At 31.9% G+C, this 24035-nt stretch overlaps 2 protein-coding genes across 8 annotated transcripts in view; both read right to left on the bottom strand.

Annotated features, from left to right (window-relative positions):
• The window catches only part of LOC25479472 (uncharacterized), a 135899-nt gene that overhangs the window by 69914 nt on the left and 41950 nt on the right, over nucleotides 1-24035 (bottom strand). Inside the window, exon 16 of one of the 7 annotated variants that reach the window (XM_039834218.1) lies at nucleotides 6279-6589. The exons of the other annotated variants lie outside the window; for them this stretch is intronic. The gene's annotated coding sequence lies outside the window, so the exon portion shown is untranslated. Of the gene's footprint in view, nucleotides 1-6278; nucleotides 6590-24035 lie in introns of those variants that run through there. 7 annotated transcript variants of the gene reach the window in all.
• On the bottom strand, nucleotides 1305-19402 carry LOC25482797 (uncharacterized). The gene is made up of 17 exons (XM_039834228.1): nucleotides 19113-19402; nucleotides 18936-19001; nucleotides 14649-17494; nucleotides 14188-14436; nucleotides 13384-14106; nucleotides 11622-12431; nucleotides 10128-10868; nucleotides 9228-10046; nucleotides 8223-8283; nucleotides 5501-5993; nucleotides 4194-4299; nucleotides 3958-4074; nucleotides 3720-3855; nucleotides 3241-3419; nucleotides 3009-3040; nucleotides 2730-2868; nucleotides 1305-1619 (listed from the first exon to the last, which is right to left on the bottom strand). Exons 3-9 carry the CDS (start codon nucleotides 17445-17447, stop codon nucleotides 8263-8265), a joined length of 6162 nt encoding a protein of 2053 aa, XP_039690162.1. The 5' UTR covers nucleotides 17448-17494; nucleotides 18936-19001; nucleotides 19113-19402; the 3' UTR covers nucleotides 1305-1619; nucleotides 2730-2868; nucleotides 3009-3040; nucleotides 3241-3419; nucleotides 3720-3855; nucleotides 3958-4074; nucleotides 4194-4299; nucleotides 5501-5993; nucleotides 8223-8262.

Here is a 24035-nt window from a genome sequence, read left to right as displayed (position 1 = left end):
TCACAAAACATGAGCACACAGACTTACTACATAGCATGCATACCATTTGTCCAAATAGAAATGTTCAATTTTTAGAAATAAAACTAGTTACAAACCCGTGCGAGGTTAAATTATGTATTTTTTTAAAAATTTCTCTAAAGGAGAGATGTTCAAATTACGGAACATTCCTATTCTTCGTAATTTTGAGAACGAAGGTCGCGTCCTTCGCACGGGTTGAATACTGTTTTTTTTTAAATCCTTACTATATGTTTGAATAAGTCAAATGAAACTGATTTCCTAAGATAAAATCCAAGTGTACTAAGCCAATCCCAAAATGTTACCGCACTAAATAAGGAACACAGCCAAATAGTGCAAATATTATGTAATCTAAACAAATATACATAGACTGAATAATACAAATGCTCATATTTGTTAATTAACATCATCATGATCATACTCAATAACTTGACCTCCTCTACACTACATGAAAATTAACAGTCACAGGCTCCAATATAATTCATAAATTGCTTTTGGTTTTTTAGTGTATCAAAAAACAACATTTATGAAGGATTGACAGTGACAAATCCTTATTCAAGCTCAGCGATCGCATTGATTTATACTCTTCTAAATCCACGATTGTTATCACATTTTCAAAATATCTGATTGCTTCCTTTTTATCAAAACATATTTGAACTTGCTAAGGAAAGTCCATGCTACAATTTTTAGGCATTGTACTTTCTATTCTGTACAATGATAATTTTACTTACCAATTGGAAAATCAAAAGGGAGATACATGTTGGATGCATTGCAAATGAGCTTATTAATCAAGTGTAATAAATTCAGTGCAGGTATAATGTAATAATTCATTAGTGCTTAGGACCTTGCAGCTTCTACTTCACTGTCGAATAACCCAAGATATATATACCTACACGAAAGCATCGCAATCTCTATAACCAAACCAAAACACCTTCGCCAATTCTTTCTCAATTCTCAGAAACATGTATGACATTAGTGCTTCGCACGGGTTGAATAACGTGTTTTTGAAAAAAAATTGCTCTAAAGGAGAAATGATCAAATTACAAAAAATACCTGCATCTTTCTAAGAAATTGTTATAAATGTGAAAATCAAGCAAGTTAGAATAGAAAATCCTTATTATTTGTTTGAATAAGTTATAATTTAGAAAATCTGTTTATTACTAAAACCGATTAGAATTTGCGCTCAGGCTTCTACTCTTTTTAATAATGTTGATGCAATTTATCTAAGAACATATATGTAAATGTTGCAGATTCATAACTCTAAAATGATAAACTGTCAAAGTTCCACATTTATAAACTAAAAAGGATTATTGCATTGATAAAAGATGACCAAGTTAAGGGAAATAGTAATCACAATCTTTTTCACATCAACCCAACCACTATTCTTAATCCTAAATGTGAATTCAAGAACATCTCCATCGATAAATACATCACCAATACAAATTTTTCTCCACCATCCCCTACATGACCTTTGTTGCTTATTCATGTCAATTCCCCTCCATTTTCTTCTTAAACCTTCAATTCAATCATACCTTAAAGGTTAAAATGATTTGTTGCCATAACTTAACATTGAAAGTGCATATTACATAGGCACCAGGTCCAACCTACACATTCATGACAAAGTAAAGTGAATCAAATGAAAAAGGCAGTAGATACCATAGAGAAAGCAACAATCCACTCACAAGCATAGAAACATACACATACATTACTTTTCAACGAAATACGACATGTTGTAGACCTTTAAAATTTCTAGTATTCTACTATGCTTATTATTTAAGTTTTCTTCTTTCCACCGAAAGAAAAGGCGAAATGTCAACAGAGAAAGAAGTGACCATGAGAAAGCAAAAATAAAATGAGTTTCGTGATAGAATATGGTATTATTCAGAATGCACAGACTGAACTGAACGTACATGGATGTTATTATTCTTCTCAGTGGAACCTGTCCAACAAAGGCAGTAACAGGAAATAGAGAATTATAAACTGACACAAACTGCTAATAATTAAACAAACTGCGTATAATATACTAAACGAAAAAGTTAACAACATTATATAAATTCTGCACAAGCCTAATTGTATCTCTAGGCTTCGTTCTAACATAGATCATCAACGATAAGAGGCCTATTACTAAAATTTTGCATTTCTACTCCCATCCATCTTTTTTTTTCTACTCCCACTCAATGGAAGCTGTTCTAACAAATGGAGTTGACAACATTTACTCTTTCAATAGAATAATATTGATTGATCAAATCAGTCACTCCACCATAGTCTGATGGATCTTTTGAATAACTGATTAATCAGACGAAAATAAAGATCGAGTCCCATTCTACATGTCAATACCGACATCAATGAAATTTTTAGTAAGAGGAAAATCCGTCGACTTTGGAATATAGCGCTGCTATAACTGCTACTTAACAACACAGTTATAGGCATAACAAAGGAAAATGAGTATTATAAGAATATGATGATAATATATCTGCATTAAAAAAAAAGCTATTTAGCATACACATCTGCTCTTCACTTTTGCTATTTAATATAAAAGCTATTTAGCTATTATAATGAGTATTATAACACGATAAAGAGCCTAAAAGTGTGTCGAGAATTAAGCTGAAACTCATTCACTTTTGTTGGAGGCCTTAGGATTTTAAATTCATAATATCTCATGTGATCATAGTAAATAACTAAAGTTAAATTAAAAATAGGTTCTCTGTTTTTACCAAGGAATTGACCCATTCGAGCTTCCCAACGGCCACATCTGTGCAGTGTTACTCCCCTGTACTTCAAACTCCCTCTTGAGAAAACATTGCTCTGTAGACGAAGTGTTTGCACAAACTCCTCTTTCGATAAATTCTTTGTCTAAGTAACAAAATATCGAAAAATTACATGATATAATCCATCTAGTTTCACATTCATTAAGTATACTTGAAAATTCTCTAACCTGTTTAAGATCATCATCATATTACACAAAAAAATTGAAAATATGTTCAAAGATTTACCTAGCAGCAGGCATGAGCTGTGTCAAATCCACCTACAAAAATCAAACACAAATTTACATCATAAAATTTGATATGATCCAAAAACTTTCTACAACATGAAAACAAATTTCAATAAATTAAAAATACAAAATTAAAAATACAAAACTCATAAAAACTACTGTCCTGCAGTCCTTGAGGTAGTCACCACTTTCTTGGAATATGCCTATTAGCTCTAAAAATTTGATACACATACCTGAGCTATTTCTTCGGAAGTGTCGATCATTCGTGCTCTGCTTTTCAAGTTTGTCACAACAGCATCAACATCCATATTTATACCTCGCCTCAGATCCATTGCATTCATTCAGCTGCTACTGATTTGCATCCTTCCGTAAATATTGCTCGGATAAGAACTGTAGCACAAGTGGTTCCTGCCTAAATTTATACCACTCATTAGTCGGGAGACAAAATGCACAATATCAGCATGTCAAATGTGGCCTTATTTAGATTTAATTTCTAAAAAAGCATAAGATCCCTCCCTGCACATTTTTTTTGGATTTTACAATCCGAAAGTAAGACGCACGAGAAACTTGGAGGTGATGAAAAATTCACAAATTCATTATCATAAAATTTGTTTAGAAGTGTCTCCAGAAATTCACAAATTCATTATCATAAAAATCTATCTAAAATAAAAGAAATTGAAAGAAAATGAAAAAAGGATCATGTGTCTCTAACCTGTTGCATGAGAAAGGGAACTACAAAACCATTGGTATTCATGTTATTGTGAAGAAGTGTTTCATAAGGCACAAAATTCATCTCTTGTAAATATTCATAGCTATCATCATCATCATCATCATCATCATCATCAACCCTGTTAATTCCAGAAGTTCCTTCACCATCTTTTCCTCTACTATTACCCCCCATCATAAACACAAACCAAGATTTTTTATAAAATCAAACCCACAAATATTACCTTGATTTGTGAAAGGTTCAGCAAGCCACTCCCCGCAATTAGAAACCTTCTATCTATCATCGTCGCTTGAACCACCCTCTTATGCGATATGATGTGTTGCTGCAACTCTATGGGAAACTGCAAATTAGGAAGAGATGTAGATAACTCTATGAAAACAACAAACCACAAATATTTATCTCACTCAAACATAATCATAAACTACCCAAGAGGTGGGTTCTACAACTAAAGGAACTCACCTTAAACATTTTTTTTAAAGTCTCGACGCTGCTTACGTCCCATTTCAGCTCCTGCTATGCCCCATAAGCACTTTTCTCAAAACAGCTTAACTACAGCTTATGGCCTCTGCATGTTCCGAATTCATTCCAAACATCAACCCACACAACCAAACACTTATGAACAACTTTTAGATCATTTATTCAGCAACTTAAACTTCAAAATCGCTTATTTTGCAATTTTCATGCCAAAACCCGCATAGCTTTTTCTGCAGATTTTCAGCACTACAGTCCAACTTCTAATGTGCTTTCTGAATTCATTCTTGATCCAAATCGTACAAAATTTATATCTAAACTGTAGGGAATTGAGGGTAGAATCTTAAAATCCAATAATTTCTCCATTTTGGGTTACACAGCAAAATTTTCAACCCATAATTCATAATCAGTCCAATACACTTTTTCTAACAATCTATCCATAAAATTCAGTCACGGTTCAACCATAATCAGTCACTTGTAGTTAGGCTAAACCAGCATTAAACAACGTTGATCGATCATGCATTCACTAACCAAATCTAGAACTTTTTAGTTTCACACCGAGCCGATTCATAAAACTCAAATTTTGGATTATCTAAAGTCAACCATATACCTTAAAATTCTGTGACAGAACAGCTGTGTTTAAATAGCAACTGGGACATATAGGCAAATCATAAAATTATGAAATTAAACATGAAGAAACTACTATATGTCCTCTTTCAAACGCAACTGGTCCTACTCGAAAAGGAGTTTCCAGTCTTGAGATATTAACTTTCTAAGCTGACTGACACAACATAATTTGTAAAATCGAACAGCTGATTTCATAAAATCACTATAAATCATATAACCAATATAAAAATATAAGACTTGACATTATTAAAGTAGTAAAAGTAAGCTTTCCAATCTAATTGGTTTCACTCAAAATTGATTCCAATCGCTCAATCTATACCCAATTTAACTCAGCTACGTCATAATGTTTTTATGCAGAAAAATAATCATATTTGTTTCGCTCACAACCGCTACATCGCATATAATTTATCTAATAACAACTAATTCTCCTCTTACACAGCAAACATAAATTGTTTATCATGAGATACATAATAATAGTAATAATAATCTCAATGTCACTTCTAAATCTATCCAAAACAGATTTTGTAAAAGAAATCAATAATTAGAACATTGATTCTATAGCATGCAAACAACAATAGAGCAAGAACATTCATTAATCATAAATCAATTTTAATAACCCTAATTACACCCTAGAGAGGTTTTAAGGTTTGGGTTTAAGACTATGTTACCTTAGATTTTACCCAAAAGAGAGATACTTGAATCCCTAATTTTAACTTGATTTTGCAACTTCCATGATGGCTATAGCTTCTTCAATGGTGACTTCTCCTTTTTCTTTACTGTAGATGGAGGTTGCAGCTCCAACTCTCTTCTCTTCCTTGTCTCTCGATCTCATAGTTCTTCCTGCTTCTCATTTCTCTCTTTCGGTAACCCACTCCCTCTCACTGCCTCTTCTTCTTTACTTCTTTTCCTCTTCTACGTTCAGCCCCTTTCTTCTCTCTCTGATTTTTTTTTTTTTTTGCTTAAATATTGCATTCGTCCCTGCAAATATGGTCCGTTTAAGTTTTGGTCCTTGTAAAATAAAAAATCAGAAATCAATCCCAGCAAAAAAATCTGTCTTTTAAAAATACCCCTGGGCCCTTCTTTACTTCTTTTCCTCTTCTACGTTGAGCCCCTTTCTTCTCTCTCTGATTTTTTTTTTTTGCTTAAATATTGCATTCGTCCCTGCAAATATGGCCCGTTTAAGTTTTGGTCCTTGTAAAATAAAAAATCAGAAATCAATCCCAGCAAAAAAATCTGTCTTTTAAAAATACCCCTGGGCCCATTTAAGTCATGACAAATCCTGCAAAAACAATTTTTTTTTTTTACAGGGACTAAAACTTAAACGGGTCATATTTGCAGGGAAGAGTGCAATATTTAAGCCTTTTTTTCTTTCTTTTTAATTGTAGATTTTTATATTAATATTACTAAAATACCCTTCTCTCAAATTACAGGATTACTAAATTACCCTTTAGGATGGCAAAAATGGAAAAATAAATGACATTAATTTTCTATATAGTATATAGATATAGAAGAGTGATCCATCAAAGACGTATAAACACCCCCACATATGCCATGGTTGGATTTGGCAATTAAACAAATAGGTAACATAGTACAAGAATCCTCAACATCACCCACCAGAACAATAAGAGTAAAATTACAATCCAAGGTACTTGACATGTAAATCAATCAAATAACAACATGAATAGAAAATAAAAGAAAGTCTTCAAAACACCAATATAAATAGCTCCTTGGCACTACTTCTCACATGTTTCTTGCGTCTGTGCGTCATCGCAATCGTCAAACACAAATACACGAAATGGGTGAGTAATCAAGTTTCATAACGTATACTAATAAATTAGACAAACACATATAAATAACATCAATTCAAGTCTTTCACAAGCATTAAGTTTTCTTCCGAGGGACACATTATCGCTCATATGAATACACATTTAATCACAAGACACAAGCATGCACAATTCCTGTAACACTTCAATTTCACTTGGTACCATCTAACTACGAAAAAATGGCAAGGAATGTGGCAGTATACTCTTGTAAGAGGAAAACACATTCAAGTCTTCATATATGTGACATGCAAAAATACACAGTGGTTTCATGTAAGCTCCTAACATTAGGAAATTTTCCCTCATTGTACTCCTATGATCTAACAAGTATACCCTAACTATTAGGCACCACTAGTATATGTTTCGTAACACTTAAGTTTGTCAAACCCTACCTATATGATGACCATATAACCAACACTTCATTGGTTATTTGACTGTAAGACACACCTCTCCCCCCTTGTTGGCCCAAGTCACTCTTCAAAATAGCCCCATCATCAGCTAGAGATGGGTTATCTCAATTCACATATAGTACACAATGCATATTTCAACAAAATACTTATTATTCACAACAACACATATTTACAACACACATTCGCATTATTCACACTCACATTGCATTATAATCAAATATTTAACCCACACATCACAATAGTAGTATCCAAGTTTAGACAACACTTAGCAGCAATGATCACATATAGGAAATTACACAACATCAATATCATTCATGTTAATGCATAATTCAACTATAAACGCAACAACCTATTTATGTTGGTAATTCCTTATTTTAATTCCTAATTTAACAAATATCACAACTCATTAAAAAACTAAATACAGTTTGTTAGTTGGCCAAACAATTCTCACCCTTATCTTAACCATATTATTATTTCCAATTTTAATTAGTCATTATTGTAATGCTAGTTTAAAACTCAAATTCTTAATGAGGAATTTTACCCTTACTCTCTACACTATACCTCATTATATTGTCATCTAAGTCTTAGGATTATCCATCAACTAATTTATATTTTATTTGACTTGAGATAAAATATAGGTCTTAAAGATGTAAGCATGGATCTTTCAAGAGATATCAACGAAGTTTTAGAAGTTTGTATAGATCTGTAATTACCTCTTAATTGCAATAGATACTCTCAGATTGAAAGAGGAGCTTGCTCGAGTTATAGCCAATTACTTGGAATTCCGGTGAGGAAAGATTCAGTCTATATTGGGAATGGTTAAGAGTAAAATAGCAACAATAATATGTATAGGGTGACTCAAGCACTATTAAGGACAAGTAGATAATGCTCATTTAGTGACAACATTGTTGTTATTATTCTTTTATCGACAGGGTCGGACATAGCAATGATTATGTTATTTCACTTTTTATCATGTGATTGTGTTAAAAATATTTTTCAACCTTAATAATAATTGTTTATGTTGAACAAACCTTAATAAACAAAATGTATTCCAAAAATTTCAGTGAAGAATGAACAAAACACTCTGCAATCAAATGACAATATAATTCTCTAGTGAAAAATTAAAATGTTTGGAAAGAGAAGAATTTAGTGTTGGGTACCTTGCAAATACGAGGATAGATTATGGTCTCATTCAACATATTAATTAGAATGTGAGACTTCCTGTTCAAAAAAAATTAACATTAATTAATTAACAAGTATATCAAGTATCAACCCCTAACTATTTGGTAACGTTTGCTCAAGAAATTCACTATTCACTCTTCTAATTTCAAAGTACTTTAAATAATTACAACCGTAAATCGAAAATTGTAAATTTATTTTAAAATAAGGTCTGAAAAATAAAATGACTTGACAGTTTATATAGTTTGATTTTTCACAAATAAAAAAAATAATTGTTTATCACACCACAGTTTTTTTTATATATAAAAGTAACTTATTCAGCGAATTAAACTTTCTTATTTACCGTCTCCGTGAACTTAACTTAATTGATAGGAACATTGCATATTATATGCAGAAAGTTGAATTTCTAGCCACTAAACAACTTGACAAAAAAAAAAGACTTTGTCAATTACCATGTCTCATTAGAATTTTTTTTTAAAAAATAAATAGAAAAGGAGCTAAACTCCTTTTATTAGATAATTGTTATTTGTCCCTGTGAGGGTAGCTCAGTTGGTAAGGACAATGCATAATACATGCAAGGTCCAAGGTTCGAACCCCGAACACCATAAAAAAAAGAATTTTTTTTTTTAGCGAATTAGATAATTGAATTGGGATATCTCAAACTATGATATAGTCCTAATCTTTCATATAAAGTAGAATGAACAAAAAAACTAATTAATGGATGTAAATAATAGGATGTTTATAAGTTAATTAAATTTTCTTTTCAGGAACTTCGAACTTTGTAGTAAATCCATAATTAATTTCAAAGACGCTATCACTAAGTGGATCTCACCATCATTATTTTTTATGTGTCTATCTTTCTCAAAATTGCAACAAATGGAAAAAGTTATAAATGTAGAGGATCTTTACCCTAATATTGTGTGCCTTGTTTAATTAAGTGAATTATAAAGTAAACAATTTTCATAAATAATAATGACATTGTGTACCTTTTCTATGAACATTTGTTCAATAGTTTTGTTAAGATCACCTTTCCATCGCATGTTTTCTTCTCCCACATCAATTTTTGTGAGGTACGGTGTTACTGTGAGTGCAAATGAGAAGATTTTCATTCGAGGGCATCCTTTAAAGATGAAACGAAGCAAAGATGGGAATATGAATGTTTGTTTCCCATAGCAGAAGCTTCTCAAACTTGACAATGAAGTAAATTCCAAGTATTCCAAGTTTTCAAATACGATGTTTTCCTCTGCTTTTTCTTCATCAATCTTCACAACATCTAACATCTTCTCACAATTCATTACTATTAATGTTTTGAGTTGAACTAGGCTTTTAGCTGTTGAATATGTTATCAAATAGATCAGCTCTTTGCAGTTGTCCACTATCAAATAGGTTAAATTTGTGAAAGATGTCGACGATGGTACCAAACTTATCAAACTTGGACAATTCAGTACACGTAAATCTTCAAGATATTGGAACAGAGGATGATTCAGTGGAAAGTCTTCCTGCCAGATGTGCTCGAGCTTTTCCAATTCAAAAAGCCATAATTTTCTTATTTGCTTTGAAATTTGCATACTGAGATGATCAGTGGTTCCTTTAGTTGGGAACAATACGTTAAAGGAACTATTACGCACTTGAAATGTTTCAAGATTAGGAAATATCTTGTGAAGATATTCATTCAAAAAAGTAATTGGAGTTTCATCAAACAATTGCAAACGAACATATTCAACTTTATGAAAGATATTTTCTTGATTCAATATCCCCAAGACATCTCTGCCATTTATTGCCATTTGCTCCAGATTGGGGCCCAACTGAAAAATCAAATTTTCAAAAACAAAATAAATACGAAACATAAAAATAAAGAAAAACGGTATAAATATGGTGGAGTTTACCTTTTCAATACAAAACAGGGGTTGTTGGAATAGCATGTCCTGATTTTCATCAACTGAGTAAGATTGTTGTGAGTCTGAATTGTTGAAAGAAAACATTCTTAATGCTTCACAACGATATACATTCAAAGTCTTCAATGAAGGGCAATCTAAACTATGCTTTCCTTGATAGAAACTCTTAAGATTTGTCAAACGACGCAGTGCCATAATTTTCAATTGGGGAAAATTAAAATTAATTTCCATTGATCCAGTTTCCATTGCAACAATTTCCTTGACTCCACAAGACTCTATCTCAAGCATTTCAAGATGTCCAAGATCTACGCATAGTGAATATGGAAAGATATATAACAAGCTTTGGCACATAGAAACATCCACCTTGCATAACTTTCCAAAGCTGATAATTTCATGAGGATCCTCGTGCCATATATGCTTCAATTTGGGTAAACCAGACAAAGTCAATCTTTTCAATTGAGTGTTTTCTTTTATCAATATTTCTTGTGACTTCATACCTTTCACATCAAACACTGCTTCTAATGAATCGCAATCTTTTACTTCTAGTTCTTCCAATGTATGTAGCACTTTCATTACATTTGATGGAAAAAGTACATGTGATAAAAAATCACACCTTTCCACGACAAGATGTTTCAAACTGCAGAACACATTGCAATGAAGTTGGCCATACCACACATCCTTTAGCTCAGGATAGTCAGATAATGCTAAGTACTTGAGTTTACCAAATGCAACCTGATCATGTAAATTAATAAATCAAAAAACAAATCAAAATTGCATTTAAGCAATCTTTAATTATGCATTAATATTCATAAAATTATCATGCAACCTGAACATGTTTCCTTTTTTTTATTTCTTTTTTAAATCTGAGTTTAATGTTACTTGATTTGATTATTATTTGCTAATTTGAAGCTCTTTTTTATTTTCATACAATGTCATCTACTATGGTTTGCTGCAACCAATATTTAAATTGCTAATGCATTACGGAGTTATGCCAATGCATCAAACACCATTTCTGATGGAAAATGGAATTTAGAAAAGGTTGAATATTTGAATTTACGAAATGCAACTTGATAAATCAAATTAATTAATACATATGAAGAGACATATCAAAATTACAATTTTTTTGAACAGTATATATTTATTTATTTATTTGTTTATAATTATTTAATTTTTTTCCATAAAAAAAAAAGTGTACAAACTTTTGAAGTCTTTGTTTGGGTATATGGCTCCATTATAACCTGAGCGGTCCATTTCTATATTTTTTTCTTTTGATATTATGAATCTCCTTTGTTTTCTTTCCTTTTTAGAACATATTGCGATATACTTTCAAAATAGTTGTTTTTCTACAAGGTTTATAACATTGCAAATTCAAAATCAACTATTATGCATCCAAAGAAAACAATATTTTTTTTTTTAAATTACAATAATAGATAAGCAAATCATGATATTGTTACACAAGAAATAAAGTGGTAAAATCAAGCATACCTTATTTTCAAACATGTTGTATATTGTATTGTTTAGATTTCCCTTCCAAAGCCATTCTGAATTATTTTCTGCAATTTTAACTTTTTGAAGAATTGGTGTACTTGTGTTTCCCTCTGAAAAAATCTTCATTTGAGGACATTCCCTCACAATTACTTCCTCCAATAATGGAAACTTCATGAAACACTTACTAGAGGAAAACTTGATGAGACTTGGCAAACATTCCAAATTCAAAATTTGTAAACTAATAAAAGCAATGTCAACATTTTCTACTCCATTAACTACTTCTTCAAGTGAATTACAATCTTTTATCTGCAGCACAGTGAGCTTGTCTAAACTTCGTGCAGTAGGAGTTGTGATCAAATATTTTAGCTCATTGCATTTTATTACCTCTAACTTTGTGAGATGATTAAGGGTGGCGGAGGAAGGCATCAAATTTGTCAAACTAGAACAACTACGAACCCTTAAGTATTCAAGGAACTCAAGAACTGGGTCAATTTGAGATCCTTCATCACATATATGTTGAAGTTTAGGTAATTCATTCAACATCAGTGTTTTGATTTGTGTATGAGTCTTCTCACTTATTTCTCCTTTATCTTGGAATATCTTCTTGAAGCAACACCACTCAACACGTAGTTTCTCAAGAGTATACACATTTTCAAGAAACCAATAAGGAAATCTAGCATCTTCGGTGTTATAGCTAGCCAATCCAAGATGGGTCATTTTGCAAAAGAGGGAACTTGAGTTTTGGGTTTGCAATATCATGTCAGCATCCGCCTGTACCATCCTCAACAGCTCCAAGTTTGGAATCACCTAAAACATATTTAAACAACAATGTACGAGAATTAAACATTTTATTATTGAGTGAAACAATAATTACTATTGACTAAAAATTGTCTTTTTAATTTTTGCCAATATCTCTGTACTTTTTTCAATTTCTTTTATACTCAAATATATCAATTTATGAAAATTATCAATTTTGTATTTAAATGCCACTCTTGCTAGTTGTTATTTTTGTTATAGAAATTATCAAGTACTCCTTCCGATCTTGAATGTAAGGAAAAAAAAGGCACACCTACGAAGAAAGTGGAATGACTGTATTTAAGTTATTATAAAAAAAATACCATTTTTCTATTTTTTTTTTCCCCTTGTTCTGGAGTTATTTCTCAAGTAGTACACATTCAGATATTAATGATAGAAACATTTTACGAGAAAACATGACTTTTGAACTAAACCAATGAATAATCTTTAGAAAGTGTTAAACATGGGAATTTGAAACAAATTAAATTTAGTTAATGAGGGTGAGATTGGAATAGTAACATTTAATAGAACGACTTTTGTATATTTTTGCTTATATTTGAGACCATCAATTTTTTTGTTTTGTTTCTCACATTCGAGACCGTAGGGAGTATATCTATAATGTAAAATATTTTAATAACTTTTGACATTAAATATGCTTTGTCTTTTTATAAAGTTTTTGGGTTGTTTTAAATTTTTCCAAATTTATAAATGAATAGTTATACTCATGGTCCTAAATATAAGAGAAATTTTTATTTTTAAGTTCATTGAATAAATGATGTATTTAGTTTATATAGTATAGTTCAAATACATTAATTATTCAAGGAACCTAAAGAAAAGATACTTTTCATATATTTAGGATCGGAGGAAGTAGTTGATCGGTATTTCAAAAGATTAAAGAATAACGCTAACTCCTTAATGTAAAATAAAATAAAAACAAGTCCTGCAAAGTGTTTATTATGCGTACCTCTTCGGCAATGAAAAGTGGTGGTTGCGTTATAACAGAGGGTTTGTCATCTCGAAAATTGGAGCTTCTTGTAGATAGTGTTCTGAACAATTTCAATTTTGTACATCTAGAGACATTGATTTTTCTCAAAGATGGGCATGCTAGAGTATGATTTCCAGCATAGAAACCATTGAGTTTAGTTAAGTTCCAAAGCAATAAAGTACTTAGTTGATTAAACTCAAATATGGGAGCTGCACTCAAGCTAGATTCTTCCTCCTCTGCAACAATTTCCTTAATGTTTTCACACCATTTTATACCAAGTTCCTTGAGATGTGAGCAACGAGTGGCTACGGAGAGTGGTAATAGATACTCCAAGCTTGTACAACTAACTAGTTGTACATTTATTAGATTTCGAAAACTAAGAATTCCTTCAGGATCTCCACTCCATACCTTTTTCAGCTTCAACAGTCCATCTATAGTAACTTCTTTCAAATGTGTCGTAACCTCTTCACTGTTATTTTCATTGAAATTCAATTCAAATATCTCTTCAACTAAATCACAATCTGTAACCTTCAACGTCTCTAGCTCATTATATGTGTTTTGCATTGAAGAAGGAAAAACCACCACAATTTTCTTACAATTGTTCACTTCCAACATCTTCGATGTTTCAAATTGGCGATGCCATATTGTCTTCAAGTTGTTCATATCCTTCAATATGATTTTTTCTAAATTTAAAAGACGAACCTATGAATTCATAAATAACCACCATCAGAATAAATAATTATTTAAAATTAATTGGATGCTCCAATAATAGAATTAGCATACCTCTTTCAGTGCATTGTTTCTGTCCTTTTTAGCTATTATCTCCTCCATCATATGACAGTTACTTATTTCAAGGTGTTTGAGGTTCATAAAACTTTCAACCAAAGAAGAGGGAAATAAATACTTCAATCCAACACAATTATCCACAATCAAGCTAGTCAAGTTGCACATTGATTGATGATTGTCATCCCAGACTTTATTCAAATTGAGAAGTGAGCTCAATTTAAGGGTATCCAAATTAGGAAATGCAACCTACGTAAAAACAAATTAACAAAAACATTATTGAAGGCCTATATATGGTGATATCGTGACTATAATGATAGGCCTCACACACACACACACCCCTATATTTGCGTGTATATCTATATATATATATATATATATATATATATATATATATTGCAAATTGATATTAAATTTTTTATCATTTGTATCGAGAGAAACTTAAAAACAAAATAACATACCTGAGCATTAAAAAATGGTGCAGAATCACACGGCTCTAAACCATGACACTTTTGCTTATTTCTAGAATGTGTCAAATAATATGAGAAGAAATTATCAAGTGTTTCCAAATGTTCTAAAGTCAAAGAACGCAATTGAAGAAACTCGATTTTTTCATCGATGATCTCATTATTAGCACTTGAATTGTTGTCTCCGAACACTATCTCCTTCATAGAATTGCACTCACAAACTTCAATCTTACAAAGGTGAGAAAGTCCTTTCACCATTGTAAAGGAGAAAAGATACTTTAATTGGACGCAATTTTTTACTTTGATAACACTGAGACTTCCAAAAGAAGCAACTGAAGGTTGACCATGACATATATGCTCCAAGTTTCTAAGATTAAGAAGTACTAGTGTTTCCAAGATGGGAAAGGACGCATGGATTTGATTTCTCTCTTTATTGTCAAGAATGTGATTCAAGTTACTATTATTTTGGACATAGAGATGTTTCAGCAATGTAAATCCTTCTCTATTTAGGTGAGGAAGCACATTTTGAATTCCATCTACATCATCCAAGTACAAATTCTCAACACTTTTAATCAATGCTTTAATTCCATGCTCCAAATGTATGTTTGTACCAAGTTTGAGCATCAATGTTTTTAAGGTTCCATCCTTGATGTCAGACCAATCCCATACATCTCCAATAGTTATTTTATATTTTTCCAGCTTCTCAAACACCAATTGCAAGTCCCTTGGCAACATCCAAGTCTCACGAATTTGTAATTCTAGAGCTGTCAATTTGGGTAGTTTTCGAAGCTCGGCAAGACTAGCATTTTCATTATGAACCGTTGAACTCACATCTTCCCAATTAATAGAGGTATTACCCATGTACAACTCCTCCAATTTAGTCAAGCTTGATATGATGTTGGGTGGGACTACCTCTATTCCTGAATGGCTCAAGTCAAGCATTCTCAATCGAATCAATCTCCCTATTTCTCTTGGCAACTTGATCATTGAAGATTTCCAAAGGCAAAGAATTTCTAAATTTTGCAAAGCTTCTAGTGCATCCATATTTTCCAAAACGCATCGATACAAACACAATGTTTGAAGGTCTGTTAATAACCGAAACGATGTGGGTAATGACAACAAGTTCAAGCCCGTTAAATCTACTACTCTAAGGCATCTCATACCCTCAAAAAAAGTATCAGGGATTTCTAAAGAACGGTTCACATTGGAAAACACAAAAAACTTAATGTTTGGACAATAAATCGTTTGAGGAAGCTCGTCCATATGCCATCTATCTAGAACAATCTGCCTGCACCTTTTTAGAAAATCATTGGTTGGCCATTCAGCATCAGATTGTTTTCTTAGAAGTACAAGTTTGTCCCTACATGCTATGGAGATAGCAAAATCACGAACAAAGTCATGCATTTGGATATTTCCGTCTGTTTTAACTTCAAGCAAAAGACAAGCCGCCTCCAAAGATTTGATTATTGTGTAAAGTCTATTTCTTGCATCATCTATGGCATTAACATGCTTCAATATGTCCAACCCCATTGCAACTTTGAGAAAGTACTCTATATCACCTGCCAGTAATGCAAAAAGCAAGAAGAGAGCCCTCATTTCATCACTCTCTAATGAGTTGTAACTCAATTCCAAAGCAGAATAAGTTCCCGAATCCATCTCTGTATGATCATTACTTTGTAATTTCCTTAATGCATCTTTCCAAGACTGAACATCCCTCTTATTTTTCATTGCACGCGCTACTGTCACTACCCTAAGAGGCAAACCTGCACATTTTCTGGCCACTTTAAATGGTAGATCTTTCAAATTGCTATCTTTAACCACATCCCCTGCCATAAACTGAAACAAGCTCCATGACTCATTTTCAGTCATAAGTTCAACTTTGAAAGTGAAATCCTTTGGGACATCCATTTGCAGCAACACATCTTGATTTCTACTTGTCATCAACAATTTGCAACCATTATGTTCATCACCAACTGGTATCCCCACTTCTTTCAAATCAAGTATGGTCCATATGTTATCTAGAATGATAAGGACACTTCTCTCCATCTTGATTCTTTGTCTAAGGCGTTCTGCTCTGCCGGGAATACTCTCCTCTTCAAATCGCAGACCCAAGAAATCTGCAATCTCCCCTTGAATTCTTCTAATGTCTGGTTTTTTCGATACTTCTGCCTTAACCACTTTATCGAACAATTTATGTTCCTTGGCTATTTGAGCAACTTTCTCCACCAGAGTGGTCTTCCCAACCCCACCCAACCCATAGATCCCAATGTTGCATGAAGTAGAATCTCCTAAAGCCTTCACAATGTCCTTCTTTAGTGACTCTCTTGTGTCATACATTTCACCATCTCTTGTTGAGGAGGAGGAGGCTACTACATCTAGAGGGGGAAGGTGACCAAATGAATTAAACTTTTCTTTCCCTTGAACTTCAACAACATTATTTGCAATTTTTGTGGCATTCCTACTTAGTTGATGACGCAAAATTAAATTTGGAAATGACCATGGTGAGCACCTAACATTTGCATTGTGAGAATCGTTTTGAAGTTGATTCGCCTCTTTAATGACCCCATCCACTTTCTCCAACCAATTCAGAACATCTTTTTCAATTTCTTTACCATTTTCCCTTTCACTTTTAACTGAATGGATCATTCTTTCTCTTGCAGCCTCAAGGTCTCCAACATGATTGTTTAACGTCTTGAAGTTACCTTTGTAGAATATTAAGTAACTTGCTTGACGTCCAATAGGCACAACAGTATATTCTGCTATTTTTCCAACAATAGAAATTAAAATTTCCATTGATTTTTTTTTCTTATTCTGCTCTTCCTTGTGACTTGAGTCAAAGTCTGAAAGTAAAAGATGCTTTTTATGGATGAGAGCAAAAGAAACAAAGGAAACATTTGTAAATGTAAGAAGATTAATACATTACTCTTATTTTCGACCAAAAACTGTAATTATTAAATAGAACATATGCTTTGGTTAGAATTATAAAAAAATGTAGACAAAATAAAATTCAATAATAAAGGTAGATTTTGCAAATTGAATTTCATAACAATCACGTATATCCAATCAAAACTAAAGAACTATTTTTTTTTATAAAAAGATTTTTTTTTATCTCTATGAAAAGATCGAATTTTAGTTTTAGTTTCCATAGAAATATGATTTTCATCCCTTCAAGTTTAAAAATTATTGTTTTTATCCTATGTAAAATGAAATGTGCCAATTTATGTTTTGGTTCTTACATAATTATTTTCCTTTGTTTTACACCGAACTCATTATTTCAAGTCCTTGGCATTGATTTTTATGTTTGATAAATACAATAGAATACATTTTTTTTTTTTTTTTTTTGGTCTTACAATAGAATACATTTTAGTGTTCAACAAAATGTTTTCTGGTAGTCATGTGGTAACATTTTACCACCAAAAGTAATATTGGTTTACACGACTACAATCTACATGATTTTCCATAGACACAAAAGTTAACGAATGTTGCATAATGATCGGTATTAAAAATTACTTACAAATTTATCGGGATGAAATTAAGCAAATGAAAATAATTTAGAGTGACCAAAAGCAAAATTAAATCATTTTAGAGGAATTCAAAACATATTCTAATTAATAGCTTCAATTAAGTATATTACATTTAAGCAATAAAGAAGTTAAAGATATAAATTTCAACCAAAAGTTAAAATATAAATAAACATGTAAAATAAAAATGTCTAAATTAATTCAAGAGGCTTAACCAAGGTATTGAGTTCGACCAACATCATGTTGGGAGAGTTGGCAACATGAATATCTTGAGCAAAATAACTCTTTTTGATCAATGGGATCACCCATTTGAGAGGTAGCTTCAAAAAAATTCTTTGATGAATTGTTGTTAAATACATGATTAGTCTCATAGCAAATCTAAAGGGTCAAAGGCATGGGATACCTTGGGGTATCTATTGCGGTCAAAGATCATCAGTGGATTAGGAAAAAAAAATCTTGAGTATAAACTCGGACTTTCACATGCAACTTTAAATCTACTAAAAGATAAGTACTTAACAGAATAATACAAAATATAACAATACAAATTTTTAAAGTATTGAACAACTTATAAAATGTTAGTATTTAAGTATTTTAGCAACTTATAATTAGGATAAAAAAATTGCGTTGTAATTTAGTGACAAACAAGAATTTTAGTTTTTATCAAGTATCTTGTCCTCTAACAGTTTTAAAATAAAATAAAATAGATTAAATTATTATAAAGAAAGATCATTAGGCCTTTACCATAGAATGTAGCTCTTACCTGCAAGATTATGAATCAACAACGGAACAACTGGTGCTATTGATGATGCGATATAACAAGACTGATCTGCAAAGAAGAACAACAACGAAATATTAAAACAAACTTCAATCACATTGAAAAATTTTACTCACTATTTTTACTCTCTTAGTGAAGGAAAATAAATTAATTAATGCGTACCTACTACTCTCTATTAGTTGAAGAAACTCCAATCTTTGAAATCTTTGAAATGAACAGTGAGAAAACTTTCCTTCACTATTTTTGTTTTTTGTTTTCTGAATGACAATGAGCAACGGTATTTTTTGTTTCAGCTCAAGAGCAATAAACTCTAAAATGGGTTTCAGGAATTGATGAACTAATGTTTGGTAGTACTGTTTTTTTTTGTTTTGAAGAAATGTTTGGTACTGTTATAAACATAATAATTCAAGGAGTCGTACTGTCACTGTATCGTCGGCAAGTGGTGCACACTCTTTCATAAATAACTTTAATAATTCAACAACTTTAATAATTCAATAACTTTAATCTTACTATAGATAGATATAAGAAGATCAATAACTTTATATAATAATAATAATTCAATAACTTCACTTTTTATACTATTTTATACATACATGTTGTGAATTCGGACAAAATCACACCAATGTAAACAAAGATGTGTGGAGCAAAAGGAAGTGATAATCAATGTGTAAAGTGTCTCCAAACAACAACAAAGCAAAACAGACATAGTCTAGTATAGAGCAACATCACAAGCATATACAAAGCAATAAAGATAAGTAATGAAAGAAGGAACAAACACACCAAAAGATTGTTGACCCAGTTAGGTTCAATATGACCTAATATGGGGGAGAGAGCAGCTCTCCAATCCACTATGATGAAAATGTTACAAAGAGTTACAAGAAAAATAGCTTGCAAACTTACACAAGAACAAGACCTAATTTCTACCCATTTGTGTTTCCCACTCTCTCAATAATGAACCCTAAAGAGAAGACACAAAAGGAAGCTTTTGATCCTTCCAATGGTGAAATCTCACTACCCAAGGTGTTTACAATGTTTCCCAACCCAAGAGATCCTCACTACAAAGATACTCAACCCTAAAGTTCCCTCCTTTGTAATCCAAGTTTCTCTCTCTTTAAGCTCTCCTCCAAAATTTGCACAAGAACACTTATATAGCAGTCTTCAGCTGATAAAATCGTGCCACGTTTTCCAAATCGTGTCACGATTGATACGTACGACCCAAGGTACGACCAACCTTATCCTGAAAACTTAACCAGCAAGTTTGAAAATCATGTCACGATTCCACAAAATCGTGTCACGATTTGACACACTGCAAACCAGCTCACGACATCACAAAATCGTGCCACGATACCACAATCGTGTCACGATTTCTCTGTTCTTCCAAACCACAAATTTGAAGACAAATCTCAACATTTCAAGTCCTTGGCATTTAATTTTATGTTTGATAAATACAATAGAATACATTTTAGTGTTCAACAAAATGTTTTCTGGTAGTCATATGCTAACATTTTACCACCAAAAGTAATATTTGTTTAGACGACTACAATCTACATGACTTTCCATAGACACAAAAGTTAACGAATGTTGCATAATGATCGGTATTAAAAATTACTTACAAATTTATGGGGATGAAATTAAGCAAATGAAAATAATTTAGAGTGACCAAAAGCAAAATTCAATCATTTTAGAGGAATCCAAAACATACTCTATTAAGCTTCAATTAAGTATATTACATTTAACCAATAAAGAAGTTAAAGATATGAATTTCAACCAAAAGTTAAAGATATAAATAAATAACATCTAAAATAAAAATGTCTAAACTAATTCAAGAGGCTTAGCCAAGGTATTGAGTTCGACCAACATCATGTTGGGAGAGTTGACAACATGAATATCTTAAGCAAAAGAACTCTTTTTGATCAATGGGATCACCCATTTAAGAGGTAGCGTCTACCAAAAAAAAATCTTTGATGAATTGTTGTTAAATCAAGGATTAGTCTCATAGCACATCTAAATGGCCAAAAAGCCTTGGGATATCTTGGGGTTTCTATTTCGGTCAAAGATCATAGTGAATTAGGAAAAAAAAAAGTCAAGAGTACAAACCCGAACTTTGTCATGCAGCTTTAAATCTTCTAAAAGACAAATACTTAATAGAATAATACAAAACATAACAATACAAACTTTTAAAGTATTGAACAACTTATAAAATGTTACTAATATTTAAGTATATTTTAGACAAGAAAGCAAAAATCATCAAAACGAAGACAATCATTAGTAATTGTAATTTTTGAATGTTTTTTACAAATATACCCTCATAAAAATTTGTGAAGTATTATTAAATATAACCACTAATATTAAAAAGACAAACTTTTATTGAAGGTTAGAAAAGTCTTTTGAACAATAAATGCACCTTAAAGTTGTGACTTTTTCTTGTATGGAAAATTGAAGGTATTTTTGGAAGAAAAAATTCAGCCCAAAAATGTTGAAAGGGTTAATTTTCTTTATATATAATATAGATTAAATCAATGATCGAGTTCCACCAACCGAGTGATAATTCCACGGAAAAATTAATTAATTAATCTTGGTAGTGGAACATGATTGCACATTTTCAAATAAATATAATATTAATGGGTTCCACTTGAGCTGTTGAGCATAATACTTTCCACCACAAAACTCCATTCACAATCACAGACAACTTTCAACAGTAATTCAATAAACAACAACATTTTCAAATATAATATTAATACAATTTTAGAGTGCAAGCTAATGCAATCATACTCAAAAATTTCACAGTCCATACTTATTTTGAAAAGTCTTGTCTGATTTAGGCGCAAGTATCAATTTAAAACTTTATTCTATTCTTGAAGGAATGATATGCAATATGAATTTAATAATAAGGGAAACAGAGTCCACGAACCACAGAGAGTGAATACTTGAAGGTTGTGTTGAGCAAGGGCACCTAGTCAGCTAATAACCTATATGTGCTCATAGTTTGTGAGAGTCCATAGGTTGTATAATCATTTAGATAAGATTGGGAGAAAAACTGAGAAACCGATCATCAATGTTTAATGGCATGAAAATGCTTGTGCAAAAAGGAATCACAAACATTCCCTATATTTGTCCTGTTGTTCAGTTCTTATTGTCGCTTTTAGCAGGAAGTTATCATTAGCAGGTTCTGCACAATGTGAAAAAGTACAAAAGAACATGGAACTAGTCAATTTATTGTTTTTCTGAAGAAGATATATGATAAGGAAATTTTGCATAGAGGAGATTGATGCTTCCCAACGGTTCAGGTGTCAGAGGATTCGCTTCCTTCCATGGAACTAGAGGGATTGGGTTCTGCCACTGCCTCGTTAGAATTTCGAAACCATCACCACCGCTCTTTCGATCAATTTCTCGCAACCACTTAATAAGTGCCAAGTTTAATTAAAATCCAATATAAGGCAGTTATTAACTTGTTTTGCAAGAAATCTTATGAAATCCCCATCATTCCTTGTTGAAATCCTAAGTATGATATGAGATAAATATTGAAAATGAATAATGATTTTATTATTGCATGTCGACAAGTACAAACGATTACATTGTTGAGTTCAATAGAATAAACTACACCAAAGGGACAACATAGACCAGAAACTTACAACATTGAAAAGATGTTCTTTGAGGGTTGGTATAGATGATAGAATCTGCCTGGTGAAAAACTTGTTGGCTCCTTAAGATTAAGAGGTAAATTCTTGAGTAGGATAATGAAGCACTTTTCAGTAAGGTTGCCTGACTCATTGTCTTTACACTTCTTTATCTTGGTCAAGGCATTTAAAAAAAAAAAAAAACCATCGAGGATTGAGAAAAAAGGTTAACAAAGGAATATTCACCATCAAATTCCTCAATAAGTTTAGGTACTTCGTGAAATGGTCATTTGGCTAGCCCTTGACCTATGAGGAAGAAGGACCATTGGCGTGTACGACTAAAATATCATTCTCCAATCCATTCTCAGTCAACCTACTAACCAGGTTCTTGTGTTTCCTTAGGCTCTCGTTACTAGGAGATCCATTTTTCACAATCTTTCCCTGGTCCTATTCAGTATGGACCATAAAATCTTGTTTATGTGAGTTTTTTTTTTTTTTTTTTTTTTCACTCTTAAGTTTGATTGCATTGGCTGCTCCCTATAGTTGGGTCTGGCAGATTCCTTGGACTCTTTTCGCCACAAGGTTATCGATTTAGCTAATCTGAGTCTTCTGTTGTTTTACACATAGGCCTAAAAGATAGACATTCTAATATTTTGCACTATTGGTAATTTGGCAGGAAAATTTGGTGCTTTTAACTAGTTTTCATATACAACAGCAAAACATAACATAGCAATTCACTTCAAATACCAAACGGAGACATATATATGCCATTATCGCTTCCACTGATATGACTCTGTCTTGGAAATTCTTGCAGTCAGCTATAAAATGATATTTAGATTAGACAAGGTCCCAAAAGCTTGCTTTCTACACATTTTCTGCTGATGCAAACTCAGTATGTCTTCAACCTCTGAATTGATTTGTAAAGACAAATGTTTAACAATTTCTCCAAATCTTCAAAACAATTATCCTTAAAAAAAACAGAATCATCCATATTGTATGCAAAGTTTCAAACATATATTGTTACTGATCCATACAACACTTTGTTTTTTCAGAGCACCTATGAAAAAAATCTCAGTAACATATAACTTCACTAATTTGTCTTAAGTGAATTTGGATAATGATATAAACTAGATGCATATTGATCATAAGAGTGCAACCAAGGTTCAATTCAATCAAATGACACATTAACATATAAAACAATGAAGAACAAAACCCGGACTCACAATCGTTACTAATAAACTAATATTGATTCAAGATTAAAACTCAACAAAAAAAAAAAAATACACCCTACGAATTTGAACTAAGCAAAGATGTTAAATTTACATTTGAACATAAAAATAATCGCAACTCTAGAAATAGAAAAACTGAAACATACCTCCAAAATACAAAGCCAATATGATAAACGCGAGCTGATGGGTTAGGATCCGAATTTGCTTACAAGTTAGTAACAACAATTTCACATAAACTA

The sequence above is a fragment of the Medicago truncatula genome, chromosome 1 (genome assembly GCF_003473485.1).
Source record: "Medicago truncatula cultivar Jemalong A17 chromosome 1, MtrunA17r5.0-ANR, whole genome shotgun sequence".
Classification (NCBI taxonomy): domain Eukaryota; kingdom Viridiplantae; phylum Streptophyta; class Magnoliopsida; order Fabales; family Fabaceae; genus Medicago; species Medicago truncatula.
Note: the sequence above shows the minus strand (reverse complement) of the source record. Positions and strands in the feature narration are given on the sequence as shown.

What these genes read in the sequence shown, in the direction of transcription:
- LOC25482797 (XM_039834228.1), bottom strand. Translation starts at nt 17,447, where the DNA reads ATGGAAATTTTAATTTCTATTGTTGGAAAAATAGCAGAATATACTGTT. An exon ending in CACCATTTTTTAATGCTCAG is followed by an intron (nt 14,437 to 14,648) that starts GTATGTTATTTT and finishes GTTTTTACGTAG; the next exon opens with GTTGCATTTCCTAATTTGGA. An exon ending in CCCTGTTTTGTATTGAAAAG is followed by an intron (nt 10,047 to 10,127) that starts GTAAACTCCACC and finishes TTGATTTTTCAG; the next exon opens with TTGGGCCCCAATCTGGAGCA.